The sequence below is a fragment of the Rousettus aegyptiacus genome, unplaced genomic scaffold (genome assembly GCF_014176215.1).
Source record: "Rousettus aegyptiacus isolate mRouAeg1 unplaced genomic scaffold, mRouAeg1.p scaffold_m13_p_8, whole genome shotgun sequence".
Taxonomy (NCBI): Eukaryota; Metazoa; Chordata; class Mammalia; order Chiroptera; family Pteropodidae; genus Rousettus; species Rousettus aegyptiacus.
The window spans coordinates 42,890,935-42,910,816 of NW_023416311.1; the positions used below are offsets into that span (position 1 = coordinate 42,890,935).

The 19,882-nt window shown below is 35.4% G+C and overlaps 1 protein-coding gene across 14 annotated transcripts in view; it reads right to left on the reverse strand.

The window, feature by feature from the left end:
• Positions 1-19,882, reverse strand: part of APC (APC regulator of WNT signaling pathway) — a 124,811-nt gene that overhangs the window by 76,154 nt on the left and 28,775 nt on the right. For 3 of the 14 annotated variants that reach the window (XM_036226197.1, XM_036226195.1, XM_016147074.2), the window contains exon 1: positions 6,984-11,249. The exons of 8 other annotated variants lie outside the window; for them this stretch is intronic. In XM_036226197.1, the coding sequence (XP_036082090.1) occupies positions 6,984-7,130 (147 nt within the window). In that variant the 5' untranslated portion in view covers positions 7,131-11,249. Of the gene's footprint in view, positions 1-6,983; positions 11,250-19,882 lie in introns of those variants that run through there. 3 more of the 14 variants (XM_036226198.1, XM_016147129.2, XM_016147092.2) reach the window with 1 other exon arrangement.

Below are 19,882 nucleotides of genomic sequence, written 5' to 3' on the forward strand. Positions count from 1 at the left end.
CTGAACTTGACCTTTTTTTGGAAACAGGGTTTTTGCAGATATAATCAAGTTAAGATGCGGTCTTAGTGGATTAGGGTAAGCCCTAAGTCCAATGACTGGCATCCTTTAAAAAAGACCGTGTGAAGAAACAGACTCAGAGACTCCGGAAAAAGGTCATCTGACAATGGAGGCAGAGATTGGAGTTAAAGAATGCCAAAAATTCTCAGCAACCAGAGTTAGGGAGAGGGGTGTGGAAATGAGTCTTCCTTAATGTCTCCAGAAGGAACCAACTTTGCTTACCCCTTAATTTTGTACTTCTAGCCTTCAGAACAGTGAGAGAACAGATTTCTATGGTTTTAAGCCACCAGTCTGTGGTACTCTGTCGCAGCAGCCCTACAAGACTAATTGAGGTGGGAAAGAAAAATTGACATGTTCCCTGTTCTCAAAGATCTTAATATCTAGCAAAGGAATAATATTCTAATGGAAAGAGTAAATAGGATCAGTATACAAATATACCAGAAGTTTGCGTCCCATCTTACTTTCTCTCTTGGCTCACGTTAACTCTAGTCATTGCTGCATCAGTCAGCTCACAATCAAATGTAAGCTGAAAGCACACCAGCTGTACCAGGTATCTTTTGCTTTCTGTCTGTGACACCTCAGTGTGGGTCAACATTCCTGCATGCACAACCTATAAAGGAGTGAATGCTCAATAGGATAATCCTTGACTAAAGGAGTTGTTAGTATATGTAATTCTTACCTTTGGGTAGACAATTCTTTATGGTTCCTCAGAAAGTCTTGGCAGATCAAGCCACAGTTGTCCAAAGTGGTGACCAACTTGAAAACACATGCTTACACTGGCTGCCCCTCTTAACTCTTTCCAGGCCTCTACTCCAGATTCTGGATCACTTCACAAAGAACATATTTCATACAAAGCCTTGATTGTCTCAAGATTCTGACTTATAGGAGACTGCAGGCTAAGATACAAATTACCTACAATTCTAAGGCAAATTTGGGTTCAAAAGCAATGACAGAGTGCTATGACAGTCATGTCTTGCTGAGAAAACTGAGAAAAGTATTGAGAATGTAAAAGCCATTTAAGAAGGGACTTGAGAGATGGAACAATTATAATAAACATAAATGTGAGAAGACAATATTCCAGAAGAATCGACAGCCCAATCAAAGCGGTTTGAAAAAATGATGTATATTTGGAGGAATAGATGACAGTCTAATTTAGCTGAGATATACTGTGGAGGAATCAGAAAAAAGAAGGAGTTAAGTGCATAAATATGGACTGGAACCACATTTTGTCTAGCTAAAGAGGTTTGAGGAGTACCCATATATAAATGGTGTGATAACAAGGTACAAGGCCATGTTGCTTTAACATCTCTCTGTTTCTATTATAAACTATGGCAGAAGTAGCTAATATATATTAAGTGATAATAAAGAAGAATCTAAAACTAACTAGTAGAGAGAATCAAGCAGTGGGAGGGACTTGACCCACTGTTGCAAGAGAAATGTGGGCAGCCCCTAGGAACAAAGACCAACTCCTGGACTGACAGCCAACAAGAAAATAGAGACCGTAGTTCTACCAAGATTAAAACTATATTTGGCCAACAACTGGAATGAGCTCGGAAATGGATTCTTCCCCAGAGCCTCAATAACTGTATGTGGGGCAGACTAGTTTTGATGCAACAAACAGCGTTATGACATAAGACTACTGAACCTGAAAGCAATGAGCAAAATTACTAAGGAAAGAATGTTCACATGTCCAGATTAGGTGACATTCATTATCCAGAAAAAATGCTTATCTAGAGGAATACCATCTTGGACCAATCCAGAGGCTAAGAATGTAAGACTTATTCTTCTCAAAAATATATTTTTTACTATAAAAACACTCAGGTTCTTTTTTCTTCTTTGGAACACTCTGGGTAATGCCTAGTTGTGTTCTGGTTTGCAAACCCTAAGATCCTTAAACAAATTGTTATCATTTTTTTCTTAAAAAAAATAGCTTCTGGAAAATATATTTCAATACTCTTCAAAAAATATCTGCTTACTATCTTAGCAATTGATATATATTATACTATAAGCAACTTTGGTAAATGAAAATCTGAACTTACCCAATAAAGTAACATTCATTCACAAAAGTATAAGTACAACAACAAAAATATACTTCAGCTTAAAAAAAAATACGAACTCTATATGTATGCCTGAAAAAATAAAGTACTGTAATATATACACCTATAATAGAGAGAATAATGGCCCTGCAAAGAGGTCCATGTCCTAATCCTTACACTTGTGAATGTGTTACCTTACATGGCTAAAGAAATTTTTCAGATATAATTGGTTTAAGGATCTTGACATGGGGAGATTTTCCTGAATTATACAAGTAGATTGATCTAATGTAATCAATCACAAGGATTATAATAAGGAAAAGGCAGGAGAGTCAAAGTCAGAGACACATTTAAATGCCACTGGCACCAAAACTGGAAGAATGGGCCATTAACCAAAATGTAGGTAACCTCTAGAAGCTGGAAACGAATTTCCCCCTATAGTCTCGGGAGGAAGTCTAACACTGCTGCTATCCTGATTTTGATCCAGTGAAAACCATTTCATGAACTTCTGATCTCTAGGATTGAAAGGTAATAAATTTGTGTTCTTTTAAACTACTAAGTCTATGGTAATTTGCTATAACAGCAATAAGAAAAAATACCCTATGATCCACTGATCTCTCTCCTACGATAAATTCCAGTGAAATCACTGTCCATGTAGCAATCTTTGACCCTATTCCTTCAAAAAGTAGAGCTTAATTTATCTCCTCTTGTATGAGCTTTATTTAGTTGCTTACTTCCAGTAAAGAGACTATAGTAGAAGTGATGATGTTTAACCTCTGAGACTATGTCATAAATGGCTTCCTCCTTGCTCTTTCTCTCTGGGATCATTAGAGGAAGCCAGCAGCCATGTCACTAACACACTCAAGTATCCCTGTGGAGAGGCTCATAGCAAGGAACTGAGGCCTGACAACAATCAGGACAAACAGACTATAAGTTATTTTGGAAGTGGATCCTCCAGTCTAGTCAAGCCTTCAGGTGACTACAGCCCTGGCTGACAGACTGCAACGTCATGAGAGATTCTGAGCAAGACCTCCCAACTAATATGTCCCTGAATTTCTGCCCCATAGAAACTCTAAAATAATAAATATTTGTTGTTTAACTCACTAAGATTTGGGGTAATTTGTTACATAAGAACATGTAAATACTCCATAAGGAGTCATGTACAATGGCATACACCATGGCAGTGTTTGTGGTAGAAGAGATTTGGAAAGAACAATAGTGATATATACTACAAAACATTATACAGCAGAGTCAGCACCACAAACTAGATGGACATAAAGTAAAACAGATCTTAAAAACAGTATTGTTTAAAATAGTCAAAAATTATGTAAATTAAAAATATAATTTTGGGTACATATCCATATGAAGTGAAATCAGGGACTTGAACAGATATTTGTATACCCATGTTCAAAGCAGCATTATTCACAATACCAATAGGTAGAAGCAACTCAAGTGTCTGTCCACTGAGATGAACAGATAAACAAAATGCAGTATACACATACAATGGAATATTATTCAGCCTTAAAAAGGAAGGAAATTCTGACACATGCTACATACAACACAGATGAACTGAAGACATTATGCTAAGTGAATAAACCAGGCACGACAAGGCAAATGTTGCATATGATTTCTCTTACACGAGGCTCATAAAGAAGTCTATGAATTTGACAGAGAAAGCAGAAGAGTGGTTGCCAGAAACTGCAAGGAGGGAAAAATAGAGAGTTACTATTAACAGGTACAGAGTTTTGGTTCAGGAAGTTAAAAAATTTCTGGACAGGGGTGGTGGTACATTCACAACAATATGAATATACTTAATGGCAAAGAAATATGTATTTTTTACTGGCTAAGATGGTAAATTTTATGTATTTATATTTTACCACAATAAAAAACTCATTAGCTCTAAAAAAAAAAAATAGACACAAAATGATGGCAAATATTTCTCAATAATTAATGCATATTTAAGAAAACATTTGAATGCCTATAAGGGAAATGGGAGTATGGTATGAGAATAAAGGAAAGATAGCTTGCCTGTATGGTCTGATAACAAAAAACATTTCACATAGTTCTAATGTAAGTTTCCTAGAGGTTAGCTTCCATGTCTTATTTGACTCTCCAGCAACTATTATAGTTCTGGCATTTAGTAGGTACTCAAATATGTATTTTTTCAAGTAGCATTCACCTTTTCTACCTCATACCGCCTTATAGCATCTTGTGTGTGATGCGAAAAAATTCCACCTTGTGTGTAAAGTAAAAAAAAAAAAAAAGAGGAACACAATCACAAAGACTACATTTAACATAAAAAGATTGGTTAAATTATGTAAAATTAGTAACTGAAAAATAGAGAAAAATGATAAAATAAAAATCTACGGAGCAGTTTATACATGAAAAACATCAATTAAATATCTTTGATTCAATTCATAGGCATATTTATGGCTATTTAACTTTTGATTCAGTTCATAGGCACACTTAACGACGACTTAATTTTTGAATTTCTTAATAGCTCAGTTCTAGCCATAACAATTAGCAATAATAATTTCAAAGAAGGATAAAGCCAACAATTTAGTCTTATTTTATATATGTCTTATATTGCATAGTTCATACTATACGGGGAAAGAAATCAACATTTCTTATTTTAGTTCTTTATTTCTTAATTCTTAAAAAAAAATCTCAAACTAATGCTGTTCTATTTAGAAGTATGCATGTGATTAATATGATGATCTACAAAAGTATATTACAAATGTCATTATGAAAATTGCTGCCTCTCCATTTCCCCAGCTATTAGGTTTTAGAAAGCATTCTTACATTGTAGTTAAAAACTCATAACCAAGTTAAGATTTCTTTTTCATTTGATGATCTGTCAATAATTTATATTGCTTTTCAAATAATTTGTTATAAACAATTTTGTATGTTATGTAGTAAGAGACATTATAAAATAGTAATCGCTTAGGATAAAATGGAGTTAGAAGATTTAAGTTCTTTACATCCTTGTAAAATAGAAAACCTTAGATAAAATCACAACACAACTAATTAGGAGTACTCTAACACTTTTAATGAAAATAAGGCTACAATGAGCTGTTTAAATAGTAAAATGAGATAACTTACGTAAAAATGAGAATCATAAACTGTCAAAGACTATTCCAAATGGGGTTCAAAGAACTGAATGGTATTAGCTATTAAATTTCATTTGGTATTTAAATGTTATATCTTTAATTTTAACTATAGTTTCCATCGCATTTTAAAAAGAGATCTTAAGGACTATTAACCCTGATATCCATAATAAATAATTCTTAAAGCAGAAATATTTTAAAGATAGGATAAAATTGCTTTATCAATGAAAACTTTACAGTCTTAAGTCCAATTCCTTATTATCTTGAAAAATTACTGAAACAAAATTATAGGTTCTCTGAAGACTTTCTATTATATAAACACTATTTAAGAGATACTGTTCTTGATCCTAGAGGGCTTTACAAAGCCACTGCCATCCTGTTCAGGGAGTAGGGAGGTGGGGTAGGCTGGCTACTATAAATATGCATAAAGATAATACATTTAAAGCCATATCAATCCAAAAACATGTTTTTAAAAATTGAAGGAAAGGAAAAAAATACAATGAAAACACTTTACATCAAGAGTATAACTTATGAGTAGTCACTAAAAACAGAAATACGTCTAAAAGAAAAGCCGTGTTGCTTTCATTTAAAATATTTGCCTGTATACTTTATTCATGATCTCTAAAATTGACTAAAGAGTAATACAAAATTACTTCATAAACACAGATCTTAAATATTCAGCCTATGAAAAATTTATCACTATAATTTTTCATAAAGTAATTTATATAGTAAAGGGATTTACTGTTGAATAATCTAATTAATGACATAAAGCTACACTAACAAAGGAAAAGATCCTGTTTTATATAGAATTTATTAAGATTTCTTATAAGATTTAGGTTAGCAAAGAATTTGAACATCTCTTTTGAGATGGACAATCAGAGTCTGATGTATCCTACTGTCAAAACATTCATAGCCTGGTATTTTTCCTACTTTATAAAAAACAAACAATTCTCTTTTATTCAGGCAGTTATTAACTATGGTTTCTTGTAAATGGACTTCTCCACCAGCACTGCTGCAAGGTTTCTTATTTCTCTGCAGTTATCTTTTCAGCCTAACAGAGGGAGAAAAGCACTGCTGCAGTCATCTGCAAAAGCCACTACCACTGCGCCTTATAACTAACAAAGACTCTGGTATCTTTTTGCTACCCTATTCACAGGGAGTTCACTTAGATGTTTCACAAAAGCAAGCACTTCTGGTGCCCAAAATTTCACCAATTAACCAAAATCAACACTCAAGGTTTGCAGTATCTGGCCCCTCTTCCTTTACTCCCAAGTAGCCCTTTCCACTAGGTTCACATCAGCCATCAGCAGCAGCTTTGTATCCCCTCTCTTGGCTACCACTGCATGTGTCCCTGTGGCCAGGGAGGAAAAGAAGCCTTTCAATGGGCTAGAGCTTTTGCTATTCGCCATGAATATGCTCCATTCTTTGTTGTCCTCTACCCGTTTCCTTAGCTACTGTTATTCCATTCTACTCTGTCAACAAGCATTATAAAAACAAAACCTTCTAGATTCAAAAATAGCTCTTTTCTCACCAGATTCCCCCTAACACTCCTACCCCTCCCCCCTTTCTTCCTCTTCTGTCAAAAAGCCTGGATCAGAAGCACAGGAAATCCATCTCCTGTGCTGCAGTAGAGGGGGAGGAGGAGGGGAGCCGCCCCTGCCTTCACGCTTGGCATGTGGCAGTGGACCCTGTGCCAAGGAAAGGCCACCAGTTTCAGACAGCAGGAAGAGAAATCGTCTCCCCCTCCCTCCGCAGCAAGCCGGGCCACCGTGGCTCCAGCACCTACCCCATTTCCGAGGCCAGCAGCACCTCCATTCCGTCTCCAGTGACACTGAAACGGGCTGCGCCAATATAGCCACATGTCGGTCACGTGTGCCTGCGCCCAGCCAATCCGTGGGTCCCCGACGGGAATGGGGAGAGCCCTGGTCCGCATCCAGCGGATTACACAGCTGCTTGACGCTCTGCTTCCCGGCCCGCAACCGGCACTCCGCTCTCGCTCTCCGCAGCAGGGCACAAGGCCCCGCCCTGCTGAACAGGCGGCAGAGCCCTAACCTGCACAAAGCGCTTGTGGGTATGCCCTCAGCACCCCTACCCCCAGGCAACTCACCAAAGCTTACAGAAGCTGACATGCATGATGGTTTGGCGTGGGGAAGGTCCATAGGGCAGCAAGATTAGTGCGAGATGGTGGAGGTGGGTGGGTGAGTAATAAATTACACAAAAAGATTTACATGTTTGTAGCATAGAGGAAAAAAATGTATTAAATGTATTATAACAAATAATTTTACATTACAAATCACTAATTTGTTAAGGTAAATCACTCGAACTATGTTTGAATCAAAAATAGTTACCAGAAAAACTATGACAGCAATAACCATTATGGAGTTATTGGTCTGCATTGATTCTTTGCTGCTGCCACTTATTAGCTCTGTGATTTTAGTCTTTTAATGGCTCAGTGCTTCAATTTCCTCTATAAAATGGCAGAAGTATGGAATAGAGAGATTAATATATATGAAGCAGTACTTAGAGTAGTCCCTTACACAGTAAGTGCTGCTGGCTACTTCTAATCTTTCTAATCTGAAACTTAATTATTTTAATGCAAATCCTACATTTTATTTAAATCTAACCAAGTAAAGTTTAAATTACTAATTTTTATGAGTTAGAGGGACAAAATCCAAACTGCCAAAAATTTAAAGTAGATATAAATTCTGGTTTAAATGGGGCAGGAGGAACCCATTTCCATGATCTAGTTCAAATTTAAAAGGATACTTAACTTCAAGTCTTTAAACAAAATATATTTACTATAATCTTTTTAATTTTTCAAATTAATAGCATGAAAAGGAGCAAGTTATTAAACAGCTGTGGATGAAAAAGGGGCCACATAGTAAACCTAACAAGCTCATGGGAGGCCTGCATGGCAAGTCTTACCAACTCAAGGACCAAAAGTAACCACATAGGATGGTCTGAACATAAAAATTCCTAACTAAAAGCGGGTCATGGTGGTTAGTCATGTCTTAGGCCTGTAGCTTCCTTGTGAACGTTCAATCTTTACTTTGAGTGGGCCTATTGTCTTTTTGCATCCAAAATACCTTTGAAAGGTCAGAGTAATCTTTTCCAGACCCCTCAAGGCATAACTGCAGGTTCCAAAGCAGGAGACCACAGAACCCCTCATGATTATCTTGTTCCCCTGCATACCATCTCTGTGTTGTAAATGTTAATTATTAACTATCCTGTATCTACCAATGTAAAAGTAAGTGTGTCTCTATTTTGCCTTTTTATCCAATCCCCAAAATTTCTTGGCTTTGCTTTCTCCTGCCCCCTTAATCTACCACCAATGGATTTCATGTAACTCTTCTCAAGTTTCCTTCTTTTATTCTCATGTATAAAATAACCTGCGAAACTGCCATTCTCGGGATCATTTTCTCAATCCATTGAGATTTTGCTTCCTGGCAATTGTCATCAGTTTGGCTCAAATAAACTCATAAAAATTCTCTATGGGTTTGGATATTTCTTGTGCCAACATTTACTTGGTGGAGTCAGCAGGATCTCAAAGAGACCCACCCTGGACTACCCTGCAGACCTGGACCCAGGTGCTAGGTAGCAGCAGGTGAACACCATTTCCCCACTTTGCATCTGGTGAACTTGGGTGAGTTTTTCTTGAAATTCTGTACCTCCTTGCTTTAAGAAAGGAAGCCCTGACTTTATTTGAGCTGTTCTTAAAAAGCAAAACAAAATAAAACAAAACCCTGAGTGTAGCACTAAAGGATACGGGGTTGAGAAAACCCAGGCTAAGGATAAGAGCTGAGATAATAAGGGACAGGAGAAAAAAAAAAAATTGGTGATTGGTTTTAAATTTTGGCTTTCAACTGGAATTGCTTACTGAAAGTATGAACAAAACCTTTTGCTAGATAAATGACAGTCTGATCTCGGTCAGTCCCAAAGGTAAGGGGCATTTCCAGATCAAATTTCAGGTATTCTTAGGTGACTAGGAACCTATGTGGCGGTGTCTGAGGGTACCTTCAGGATGAGCAAGGCCCAATACAAAATTCCAACAAAACTATAATTAAATAATTGTCTCATGTGGGGATATGCACATAAAGGCTGGTTACCTAGTGCTCTGAGTTCTCACAGTTCTATCGGATAGCCATGGAGAGAAACGAAGATACATAAGAGGGTTGGAGCAACTCAGGAGGTGACAGCCCCTTGGTGCTCAACTCATAAGGAGCATACTTCAACCCACCAGACAGTATTCCTAAAAATTTGTTCAGACTCTGCATATTTCAGAAACTAAAATTAACATGGGAAATCATGCCCCCAAAGACAACAAGCTCCCACCTCTATTAAAACTCTTGTAGATGTATACCTTATAGAAAGCCTTTACTTGCAAGTACTTACAGAAATGGGAGGATTTAAACAGAAGTCATATTAACTTAAGATGAGCAAAATGGAACTCTTCTGACACCTAAATGAATTTTTTTGTGCACAGGATAGAAAAATCCAGCTCTTAAATAAAACTGAATGAATGGGAAGCTTACAACGGGCAAATAGAAGCCTTTGAAATGGAGCACAGAGAGAGGCTTAATAAAATTTTAGAGGCTCTCTGAGCTAAAGACTGCTCAATGCCAACACCTCACTTTTCCCTCTTCTCCAATTGTCCTGCTGTACGTTTTCTTCGTTGTCCAGATTTATTGTCTTTTCCTATTCCTGCTGCCTCATAGATAAAAAAAGGGGTTCTATAGAAAGTAGGTGATCTGATCATAAATTCCTAACTGGGCAGGTCATGGTGATAGTCATGCCCCAGACCTATAACTTCTTCAGTGAAAGTTTTAAGGCAGCCCTATCCATAGTTCTTGAGCATCTAGGTTAACAAACCTTTGAAATGCCAGAAGTAACAGCTATGAAGGGGGTATTAACCCTCAAGAGAGCACATAATCTTCTTGACTATTCTATAATCCAATTCCCACCTTGATTTCTCCCATCTCCATGTACCTTCCCTCCTTAATGAATAAGAAGAAGCTGCAAGACTATTATTCTCTGGAGCATTTGAGATCTTGCTCTCCAGCATATGTCATCAGTTGGGCTCAAAAAAACTCTTATAAAATTCTCTACAGGTACGGACATTACTATGTCAACACAGCATATTTGGAGCAATTCCATTTTATTAAGAATTGTTTAAATTAGAAAATTAATAGACACAGTAAAATGCTCACAGACATACACACAACAGATGTTCATAGTGGTTATCTCTGGAAGGTGGGATTAGAGTGATTTCTGCTTTTTCTTTGTGCTTTTGAGTATTTTTTCTTTGTCTCTGATATACAGCAAATATTCTCTATATTTGTTGAATGAGTAAGTGAACCGACCACATATTATGAGTAATTAGAAGAATTATATATTAAAAGTTTAAATATTTTTAGAAACAATTTCCCTTCATGTTTGAAATAAAAGAAACATGTGATTTGAGATAAAGGAAACATGTAAATCAATTTGGTTCTATCTTAAATATCCCTTTTGTCAAGATGACTTAGTTTTATAAAAGGCTTTCAAGACCGTCTTACTCAAAGAGTATGATTCATTGAACAGGACTTAATTATTTATAGCCATTGACTATTTGTGACAAATTCATTATAGATCATTTCTCATAAAGCCAAGAAAAAGTACCCTTTCCTTTCTGAAAAGAAAATGTACCTTTCAAAACAAAGAATACACTGTAGAAGTTCCTAAAAATAACTTCTTAGTATCTAAGAAACGACTCTATTACTCTTGACTCAGACTATGATTCAAGCTATTATTATTCAGTAAACTAGTCTGTAGCCAAAATATTTGTCTTGGTTTTCACTACATGTATTGTAGCAGTCAGTGATTCAAATGACAGAATTTTAAAGAAAACTATGACCATTACATGTTCATTAATCACTATGATTAAAATGTAAAAGCAAGCCGATCTAAAAATTTTACATTTTAAACGTTGCCAATTGAATTATTCATTAAGATTTTCAAACCCATTTTCTCAGGGATTCCACAAAAGTTTCATTTGAAGTTTTAAAAATATATCAATCTATTTTAACAACTATAATTAAAAATATTTACAATTAAAATATATTGAGCCAAAACTGAACAAAACAAAAATCACTGAAGCATTAATTTGTGCTACTAGGTTTGTACAAATCTCAGAATAAATATTCTGCTAATCCTATTTAAAATATTATCATTTAACTACACATATAGTAAGCATTAAAAATATTTTCTGATCAAAATTAAATACAGAAACATATTTTATGTTAAGACTGTTGTAAGATGGCACTTACAGACATGCCCCCGATTTCAAAAATCTGCATTCATTATAATCAACTTGACTGTTTTTAGTAAATGTTCATAAGTAAATGTATAAATATGAACATATAGTCCACCTTAAAAAAAAAAACTTATGAACCGTCTGCAGCTTAAAAAAAGTAATGACTAAACAGGATTAACATTTTTATATAAACACGTTTCGCCTATTTCGAGACTACTCATTTTAAAAACTGACAAGAATATAAGCAACACTATATTAACTAGTATAAAATGAGTTGAAATTAGTGTTCCTTTCACTTGTCTTAACTGATTCTTGTGCTTGATTAATATACTTGTCCCTTGATTTATGCAGTAATTTTTTTACATGAGTTTTTTTTATATGCGGTAAATATCTCCCCCTCTCCCATTATGTGGACTTTTTATATGTGGTTTTTCCATTTATGCAGTCTCATTTTACACAGTTTTTCCTTTTTCATTCATTACTAAAAATTAGCTTAACTCAGCTAAGTACAAATTGTGTGCTTACTAACACACAATTACTAATGATCTTCCCATTCACTGGATGCCAAATAAAAAAGCATGGGTGACTACTGAAGTTTTCAGGATTGGTTTTACAAATGTTTTGCTATGTAAACTGAAAATTATGTTTAAAAAATATGTTTTACTTTTAAAATACTTTTACTCTTTCGATAATGCACCTAGTCATCCACACAATTTAGGACATCCAAATATAAAAGTTGTATATTTGCCACCAAATACAACTTCCTTGATCCAACCTTTAGATTAAGGCTTTATTTCCACCTTTAAGATAAATTATATTAAATCGATTTTTAATGGTATTTTTAATAATCTTGAAGATAATAAATCACAGTTCTAGAAGCCTGGAATCAACGCACAATTTTAACATGTATGAAGAATATTGCTTTAGCTTTGAGTAATATAAATCTATCAACTTTAAATGTTTGCTGGAAAGCAATATGGCCAGAAGTGGTTGTACAGGGGAATATGGTTCCAACAACTTAAGAGGGATTGACTGGCATTACTAAGTTATTAAATAAATTTCAAGAAGTCTCTGACAATTTGAATGTAGATGATATTAATGAATTACTGGTTAGTCATGAATTAAATGATAAAGAATTAATTTTCTTAATATCTGAGCCCATCTTCCTGATGAATATAGCAGTGACCTTGAACCAGTTTTATTCACTGCAGAAAATATTTACAAAGCTCTTCAATTGGCCACAAAACTGGAAACTGCAATTCTAGATAGATATTGAGCCGGAGATCCAATGAGCTCTAAAATTTCGAACAGATTAAAAAAAAATGTCGTAGTGAATATCAAAGAATTTAAGAAAACTTAGCTGGAAAGAGATCATCCTAAAAACATAAACATAAATAATGAAACCAGAAGTGACGTCAGAGACACGGCAGAGTGAGAGATGTTCTCAGATCTCTCCCATTGACACAATAATAAGTGGAACAACTAAAACTCAACAAAAAACACCTAACCTGCACACAAGCATGTCTGAGCAAGTGATCTGTGAATAAAAGCTACCACAGGTCAGACTGTGGGAGTCAGGCAGTAGACTGGGAGAAACAAAGAAGTTGCCTCTTGCAGCAAGAGTCCCTGCAAGAGGGGGAGGGGAGAAGGTGTGGCAAGTTCCTTAAACAGCCCTGCCTGGGAGTGCTGTGAGCTCCACACAGTGGCAGTGCCCAGGCATCAGGGCAGAAAGCAGAGAAGTGGGGATGGCAGAGAAGCAACAGTTGACTATTACCAGTGTGGTTGCAAAATGCGAGGCTGAGCTACAGTCCCCATTCCCCAGCCTAGAGGGCACCTCTCCCTACATCCTCCAACAATGAACACCGCAGAGCCCCAGAGAAAGCTGAGCAAATGCTACTAAAACTGTTGCTAACACTGACAGAGACTGAGACTAAGGGTAGCAAGCATGATTGAATATTTACGAGGGAAAAAAAAAGGCATTATTAAGACTTTATATAAAGCAGGGATCTAAAAAGCTTAGATGCTACCTACTGGAAACCAAAAGAAAAAATGCCTTCTTAGCAACAGGCTAAAGAGAGACCTTTATATAATAAATCTTCTTTGGGGGGAGGGAGGGAAGAGCAGAATACACTTCCAATAATGCCCAGGTGGAGAAATACTCCATTAAACACATGAACAATCAAGGTGACAAGGCATCTCTGAAAGAGAGAGAAAAATCTCCAGAAAATAAGCTTAAAGACAAAGAAATATGCAACTTAAATGATAAAGAATTCAGATGGTACTTCTGAAAAAACTCAATGAGATCCAAAATAATTCATATCAACAATTACAGGAACTGGAAAACAACTAGATTAGCAGAATGAGTTTTTTTTTTTTTTTTTTTTTTTAGCAAGGAGACTGAAACCCTTAAAAAGAACCAAACAGAACTTCTGGAGATAAAAAACACACTGAAAGAGATGATGAATGAAATAGCAAGCTTGGGAAATAGAGTTGACCAAATGGAGGAAAGGATCAGTGATATCGAAGACAGAAAGCTAGACATAAATCTGAAGGAAGAAGAGAGAAACCAAAGAATAAAAATAAAAGAGAAATACAAGAACTAGCTGATACCATCAGGAGAGGAAACATACGAATAAGGGCCATTCTCGAAGGGGAGGAAACATAGCAGGGATTAGAAAGTATTTTCAGACAAATAGTTGATGAGAATTTCCCAAATATAAGGAATGAGCTGGAGCTTGGAATTCAAGAAATTAACAGAACACCCAATTATCTCAACCCAAAAAGGCCTCCTCCAAGACATATTAAATTAAATTTATCAAAAATCAATAACAAAGAAAGAATTCTCAGGGCAGTCAGGGAAAATAAGACTGTAACCTATAAAGAAAACCCCACTAAATTATCGTCGGACTTCTCAGCACAATCCTTACAAGCAAGAAACGAGTGAAATCAAATATTCAAACTATTAAGTGAAAGGAACTACCAGCCTAGAATAATGTATCCAGCTAAGCTCTTCTTCAGACATGAAGGAGAAGACCTTTCCAGACATACAAAAATTGAGGGAGTTCTCCACTACGAGGCTGAAAGGAGTCAGCTCACCTAAAACAAAATGACAAAAAAAAAAAAAAAAAAAAAAAATACATAACTATGAGTAAGGTGACTAGCAGGCAAATATAAGCAGAGGAGTGCAAACCTAATTAAGAACAGGGAATTATAAGCTTAAACAATAAGAAAAGATTTGCTATAGCAAGATAATAATGAACATCTAGCCAGCCAGCCAGCCAGCCAGCCAGCCAGCCATCCTCTACATGTTTGTAATGGTAACCACACGCCAAAGATTCAGAACTGAAATATATAACATAAAACTAGCAGGACCGAAGGAAAATCCACAAAACCCAACTAAGAATAAAAACAAAACAAAACAAAATAAAAACAAAAACCCAGAAACACAAGGACAAGGAAGCAATGGAAACACCAAGTTACCAGAAAGCAAAAGATAAAATGGCTATAGGAAAACCTCAATTTCAATAATCACCCTAAATGTAAATGGTGAACTCACCAATAAAAAGGCACAAAGTTGCAGATTGGATCAAAAACAAACCCTAGGCCTTTTGAGCCATGTTTCTCTTGTTCAGGCTCACTTCCACTTCTGAAAGTGTACTTTCCTTTCTAATAAAACTTTTCTTTTCTACTGTAAAAAACAAATAAACAAAAAACCTAACCATATCCTGCCTCCAGAAGACACATCTCAGTTCCAAAGACAAAAATAGACTCAAAGCAGAAGAGTAGAAAATATTTCAAGCAAATGGCATTCAGAGAAAAGCAGGAATAGCAGTACTAATATTGGACGAAATAGACTTCAAAATAAAAAATTTAAAGAAAGATACTGAGGGATACTTCAAAATGATAAAAAGAATCATGCACCAAGAAGATATAACATGTATTAATATCTATGTTCCCAAAAAGGGAGCCCCAAAATATATAAAGCAATTACTAACAGAACTAAAGGGAGAAACACACCAAAACACTATCATAGTAGGGGACCTAAATACCCTGCTGTTGGATATGGACAGATCATCCAAACAGAAAATCAATAAGGAAATAACATCCTTAAATGACACATTAGACCAACTGGACATAATTAACATTTAAAGAGCCTTCCACCCCGAAACAGCTGCTTATACATTGTCCTCTAGTGCACATGGAACATTCTCAAGGACTGACCACATACTGGGACACAGAGATGGCCTCAACATAAGATGGCCTCAATATAAGAGGACTGAGATAATACCAACCATATCCTGTGATCATAATGCTTTAAAGTGGGAGATCAACTGTAAACAGAAAGCGGGAAGAACCACATGAAGATTAAACAACATGGTATTAAAGAATGAATGGGTCAGAGAGGAGATAAAAAGAGAGATCAAGAGATATACAGAAATGAATGATGATAGTACAACATAGTAAAACTTTTGGGACACAGCAAAAGTGGTCATAAGAAGAAAGTTCATATTGTTACAGGCCTGTCTCCAAAAACAAGGAGACCAAATAAACAACCTAATACTTCATCTTAAAAAAAAACTAGAAAAGGAAGAACAAATGAAGCCTAAAATCAGCAGAAGGAAAGAAATAATCAAAATTAGAGCTGAATTAAATGAAATTGAAAAAAAATAGTAAAAATAAATACAACAAGGCACTGTTTTTTTGAGAAGTTTAATAAAATTGACAAACCCCTGGCTAGACTCATGTAAGAAAAAAGAGAAAGGAAACGAATAAACGAATTCAGGGATGAAAGAGGAGGAATTATGACAAACACTGCAGAAATACAAAGGATCATACAAGAATACTATGAAAAAGTATATAACACCAGATTTAACAATCTAGAAGAAATGGACCGGTACTTTGATACAGCCATCCTAGACTGAATCAAGAAGAACTGGAAAATCTAAATAGACCAATCAGCAGTACGGAAACTGAAACAATCATCAAAAACCTACCAAAAAGCAAAAGTCCAGGACCAGGTGGCTTTACCAGTGAATTCTACCAAACATTCAAAGGATTAATATCATTCTCCTCAAACTCTTCCCAAAAGTAGAAGAGGAGGCAATACTTCCTAACTCATTTTATGAGACCAATATTACTCTGATACCAAAACCTGGTAAAGATAAGAACAAAAGAATCAATGTTTCTCATGAACACCAATGCAAAAATCCTAAATAAGATACTAGCGAACCAAATACAGCAACATATTAAAAAAGATTGTATACCATGATCAAGTGGGCTTCATCCCAGGGGCACAGGGATGGTTTAATATATTCAAATCAATTAATGTGATATACTACATAAACAAATTAAAAAAATAAGAATATGATCACATCAATAGATGCAGAAAAAAACCTTTGACAAGATACAGCATCCATTTATGATCAAAACACTTCACAAAATTGGTATAGTAGGAAAGTACCTTAACATAATTAAGGCCATATATGACAAACCCTCAGCCAACATAATACTGAATGGTGAAAAACTATAAACCTTTCCTCTAGGATCAGGAATAAAACAAGGCTGTTCACTATTGCTATTGTTATTCAACCTAACATTGGAGGTCCTAGCAAGTGCAATCAGGTAAAAGAAAGATATATAAAGCATCCAAATAGGAAATGAAGTCAAACTGTCACTATTTGTGGATGACATGATTCTCTCTATAGAAAACCCTAAAGACTCCACAAGAACACTGCTACAAACAATAAATAAATGCAGTCAAGTTTCTGGGTACAAAATCAATGTTCAAAAATCCGTAGTGTTCCTATACTCTAATAATAAATCGCCAAAAAAAAAAGAAAAGAAATGGTAAAAATAATTCCTCTTGTACTTACAACAAAAAGAATAAAATACCCAGGAACAAATTTAATGAAGCATTTAAAGGACCTATGCACTGAAAACTATAAGACATTATTAAAATAAATTGAAGACACAAAGACATGGAAAGATATTCCATGTTCGGGGATTGGAAGAATCATGTAGTTAAAATGACCTTATTACCTAAAGCATTATTCAGTTTTAACACAATCCTGATCAAAATCCAGTCAGCATTTTTTAAAGAAAAACCATCAGATTTGTGTAGAAGCACAAAAGACTCCAAATTGCCAAAGCCATCCTGAGAAAAAAGGAGACTGTAGGCATCACTCTGCCTGACTCCAAATTACACTACAAAGTGGCATGATATTGCCAGAAAAATAGACACATAGACCAGAGGAATAGAATTGAGAGTCCAGAAGTAAACCCATGTTTATATGGGCAAATAATTTTTGACAAAAGAGCCAAAAATATATAGTGGAGAAAAGAAAGACTCTTCAATAAAAGGTGCTGGGAAAACTGGAAAGCCACGTGCAAAAGGATGAGGTTAGACTGTTGTCCATCGCCACACACCAAAATTAACTCGAAATGGATTAAGGACCTGAATATAAAACCTGAAACCTAAATTGCATAGAAGAAATCATAGGAACTAAACTTATGAACTTTTAACTTATGAATCTGACCTCAGACGCAAAGGAAGTAAAAGCAAAAATAAATGAATGAGACTACACCAACTAAAAAGCTTCTGCACAGCAAAAGAAACTGTCAACAAGGTAAAGAGAGAACCATCAGAATGAAAAAATATATTTGCAAGCAACACCTCTGATGAGGGCCTAATACCCGAAATATACAAAGAACTCATAGAATTCAATAATGACAAAAAAAACCAAACAGTCCAATTAAAAAATGGGCAAAGGATCTCAACAGATACTTCTCCCAAGAAGACATACAAATGGCCAACAAACATATGAAAAGGTGCTCATCGTGGACAGCTATTATGGAAATACAAATCCCACAATGAGGTACCATGTCCACCTGCTGGAATAGGTATTATCAACAGGAGAAGTAATAATAGTATTGGAGAAGATGCGGAGAAAAAGGAACCCTCATACACTGCTGGTGGGACTGCAAATTGGTATAGCTGCTGTGAAAAACAGTCTGGTGATTCCCAAATAAAATAAGAATTGATCTACCAAACAATCCAGCAATCCCTCTACTGGGTATTTACTGCAAAAAACTTGAAAACAAATATCTGAAAAGATAATTGCACACCAAATAATGCACAACAGCATTATTCGTGGTAGCTAGGACATGGAAGCAACCGAAGTGTACTATGATAGACGACTGGCTAAAGAAGCTGTGGTACATATATACAATGGAATATTACTCAGCCATAAGAAGAGATGAAATACTGCCATTTGCAAGAACATGGATGGACCTTGAGATAATCATGCTAAGCGAAACAAGCCAGACAGAAAAAGTTGAAAACCACATGGTACCACTTATATGTGGAATATAAACCTAACAGAAGCAAATGAACAGGAGACTTATGGACATGGACAATAAACCAGTGGTTACCAGAAGGTAGGGGGGAGACAGGTAGATGGGGTAAAAGGGTTCAAACATGTGGTGACAGAAAGATATCTAACTATGGGTGCTGAACACATAATGCAATCTATATATATGCCTTACTGTTGAATTGTACACATGAAACTTACTGGATTTTGGTACCTAATGCCATCATAAAACAAACAAACAAACAAACAAACAATGAAACCAAAGTAGTACTTCCAAATATTTTGAGTTTTGAAGATACAGACTTTGTGCCAATTAAAAAGAGGTTGATTGCTTTAGATTATAATTATAGCACAGACGCCAACAGCAAATCAAATTTATTTTTTTTCCCTTGAATTTTCATTAACATTTTTTGTGAAAATATGTGAAATTAATATTTTTATGACTTATAACTGCCTATTTCTTTAGAATATTTTTTCATACTGATGGACTCTTTTTATGTGTTTTTTTCCCACATTAAAAAGAAACAAAAAAAAAAACGTGGAATGGAAAATCTGCGTAAATTGAGGGACAAGTGTACTTCATCAAAGACCTTAGATATTGTAGAATAGAATAAATAGATTTATGCATACAAAGAAAGCACCAAAAGTTTTTTTCTTTAAAAATAATAATCATGCATTGAAAAAATGTATGCTAATGTGAATCTAAGTTTTCCAGGTTCTAAACCATTAGATAAAAAAAAGCTCAGATTCATTTAGAAACCTTATGGTTTTTAGATTTATACCAGGTTATGATATAATGAAAAAACATAAGAGAATAAAATGAGTCAGATTTCTAAGGCTAAACTGGTTATGAAGACCAATTTACCCACCTTTTCTATGTTTCTCATGGGACATGGGAAAGGGCTGAAATGTTGCAATGTCAATGGGATTTTTAGTTAAGTATCAACTAAGTGGGAGATATAGTTAAGTCTTCTACAAGCCAGACTTACTTGTGTGTTGTGTTACCTCCAGGGACAAAAGTTT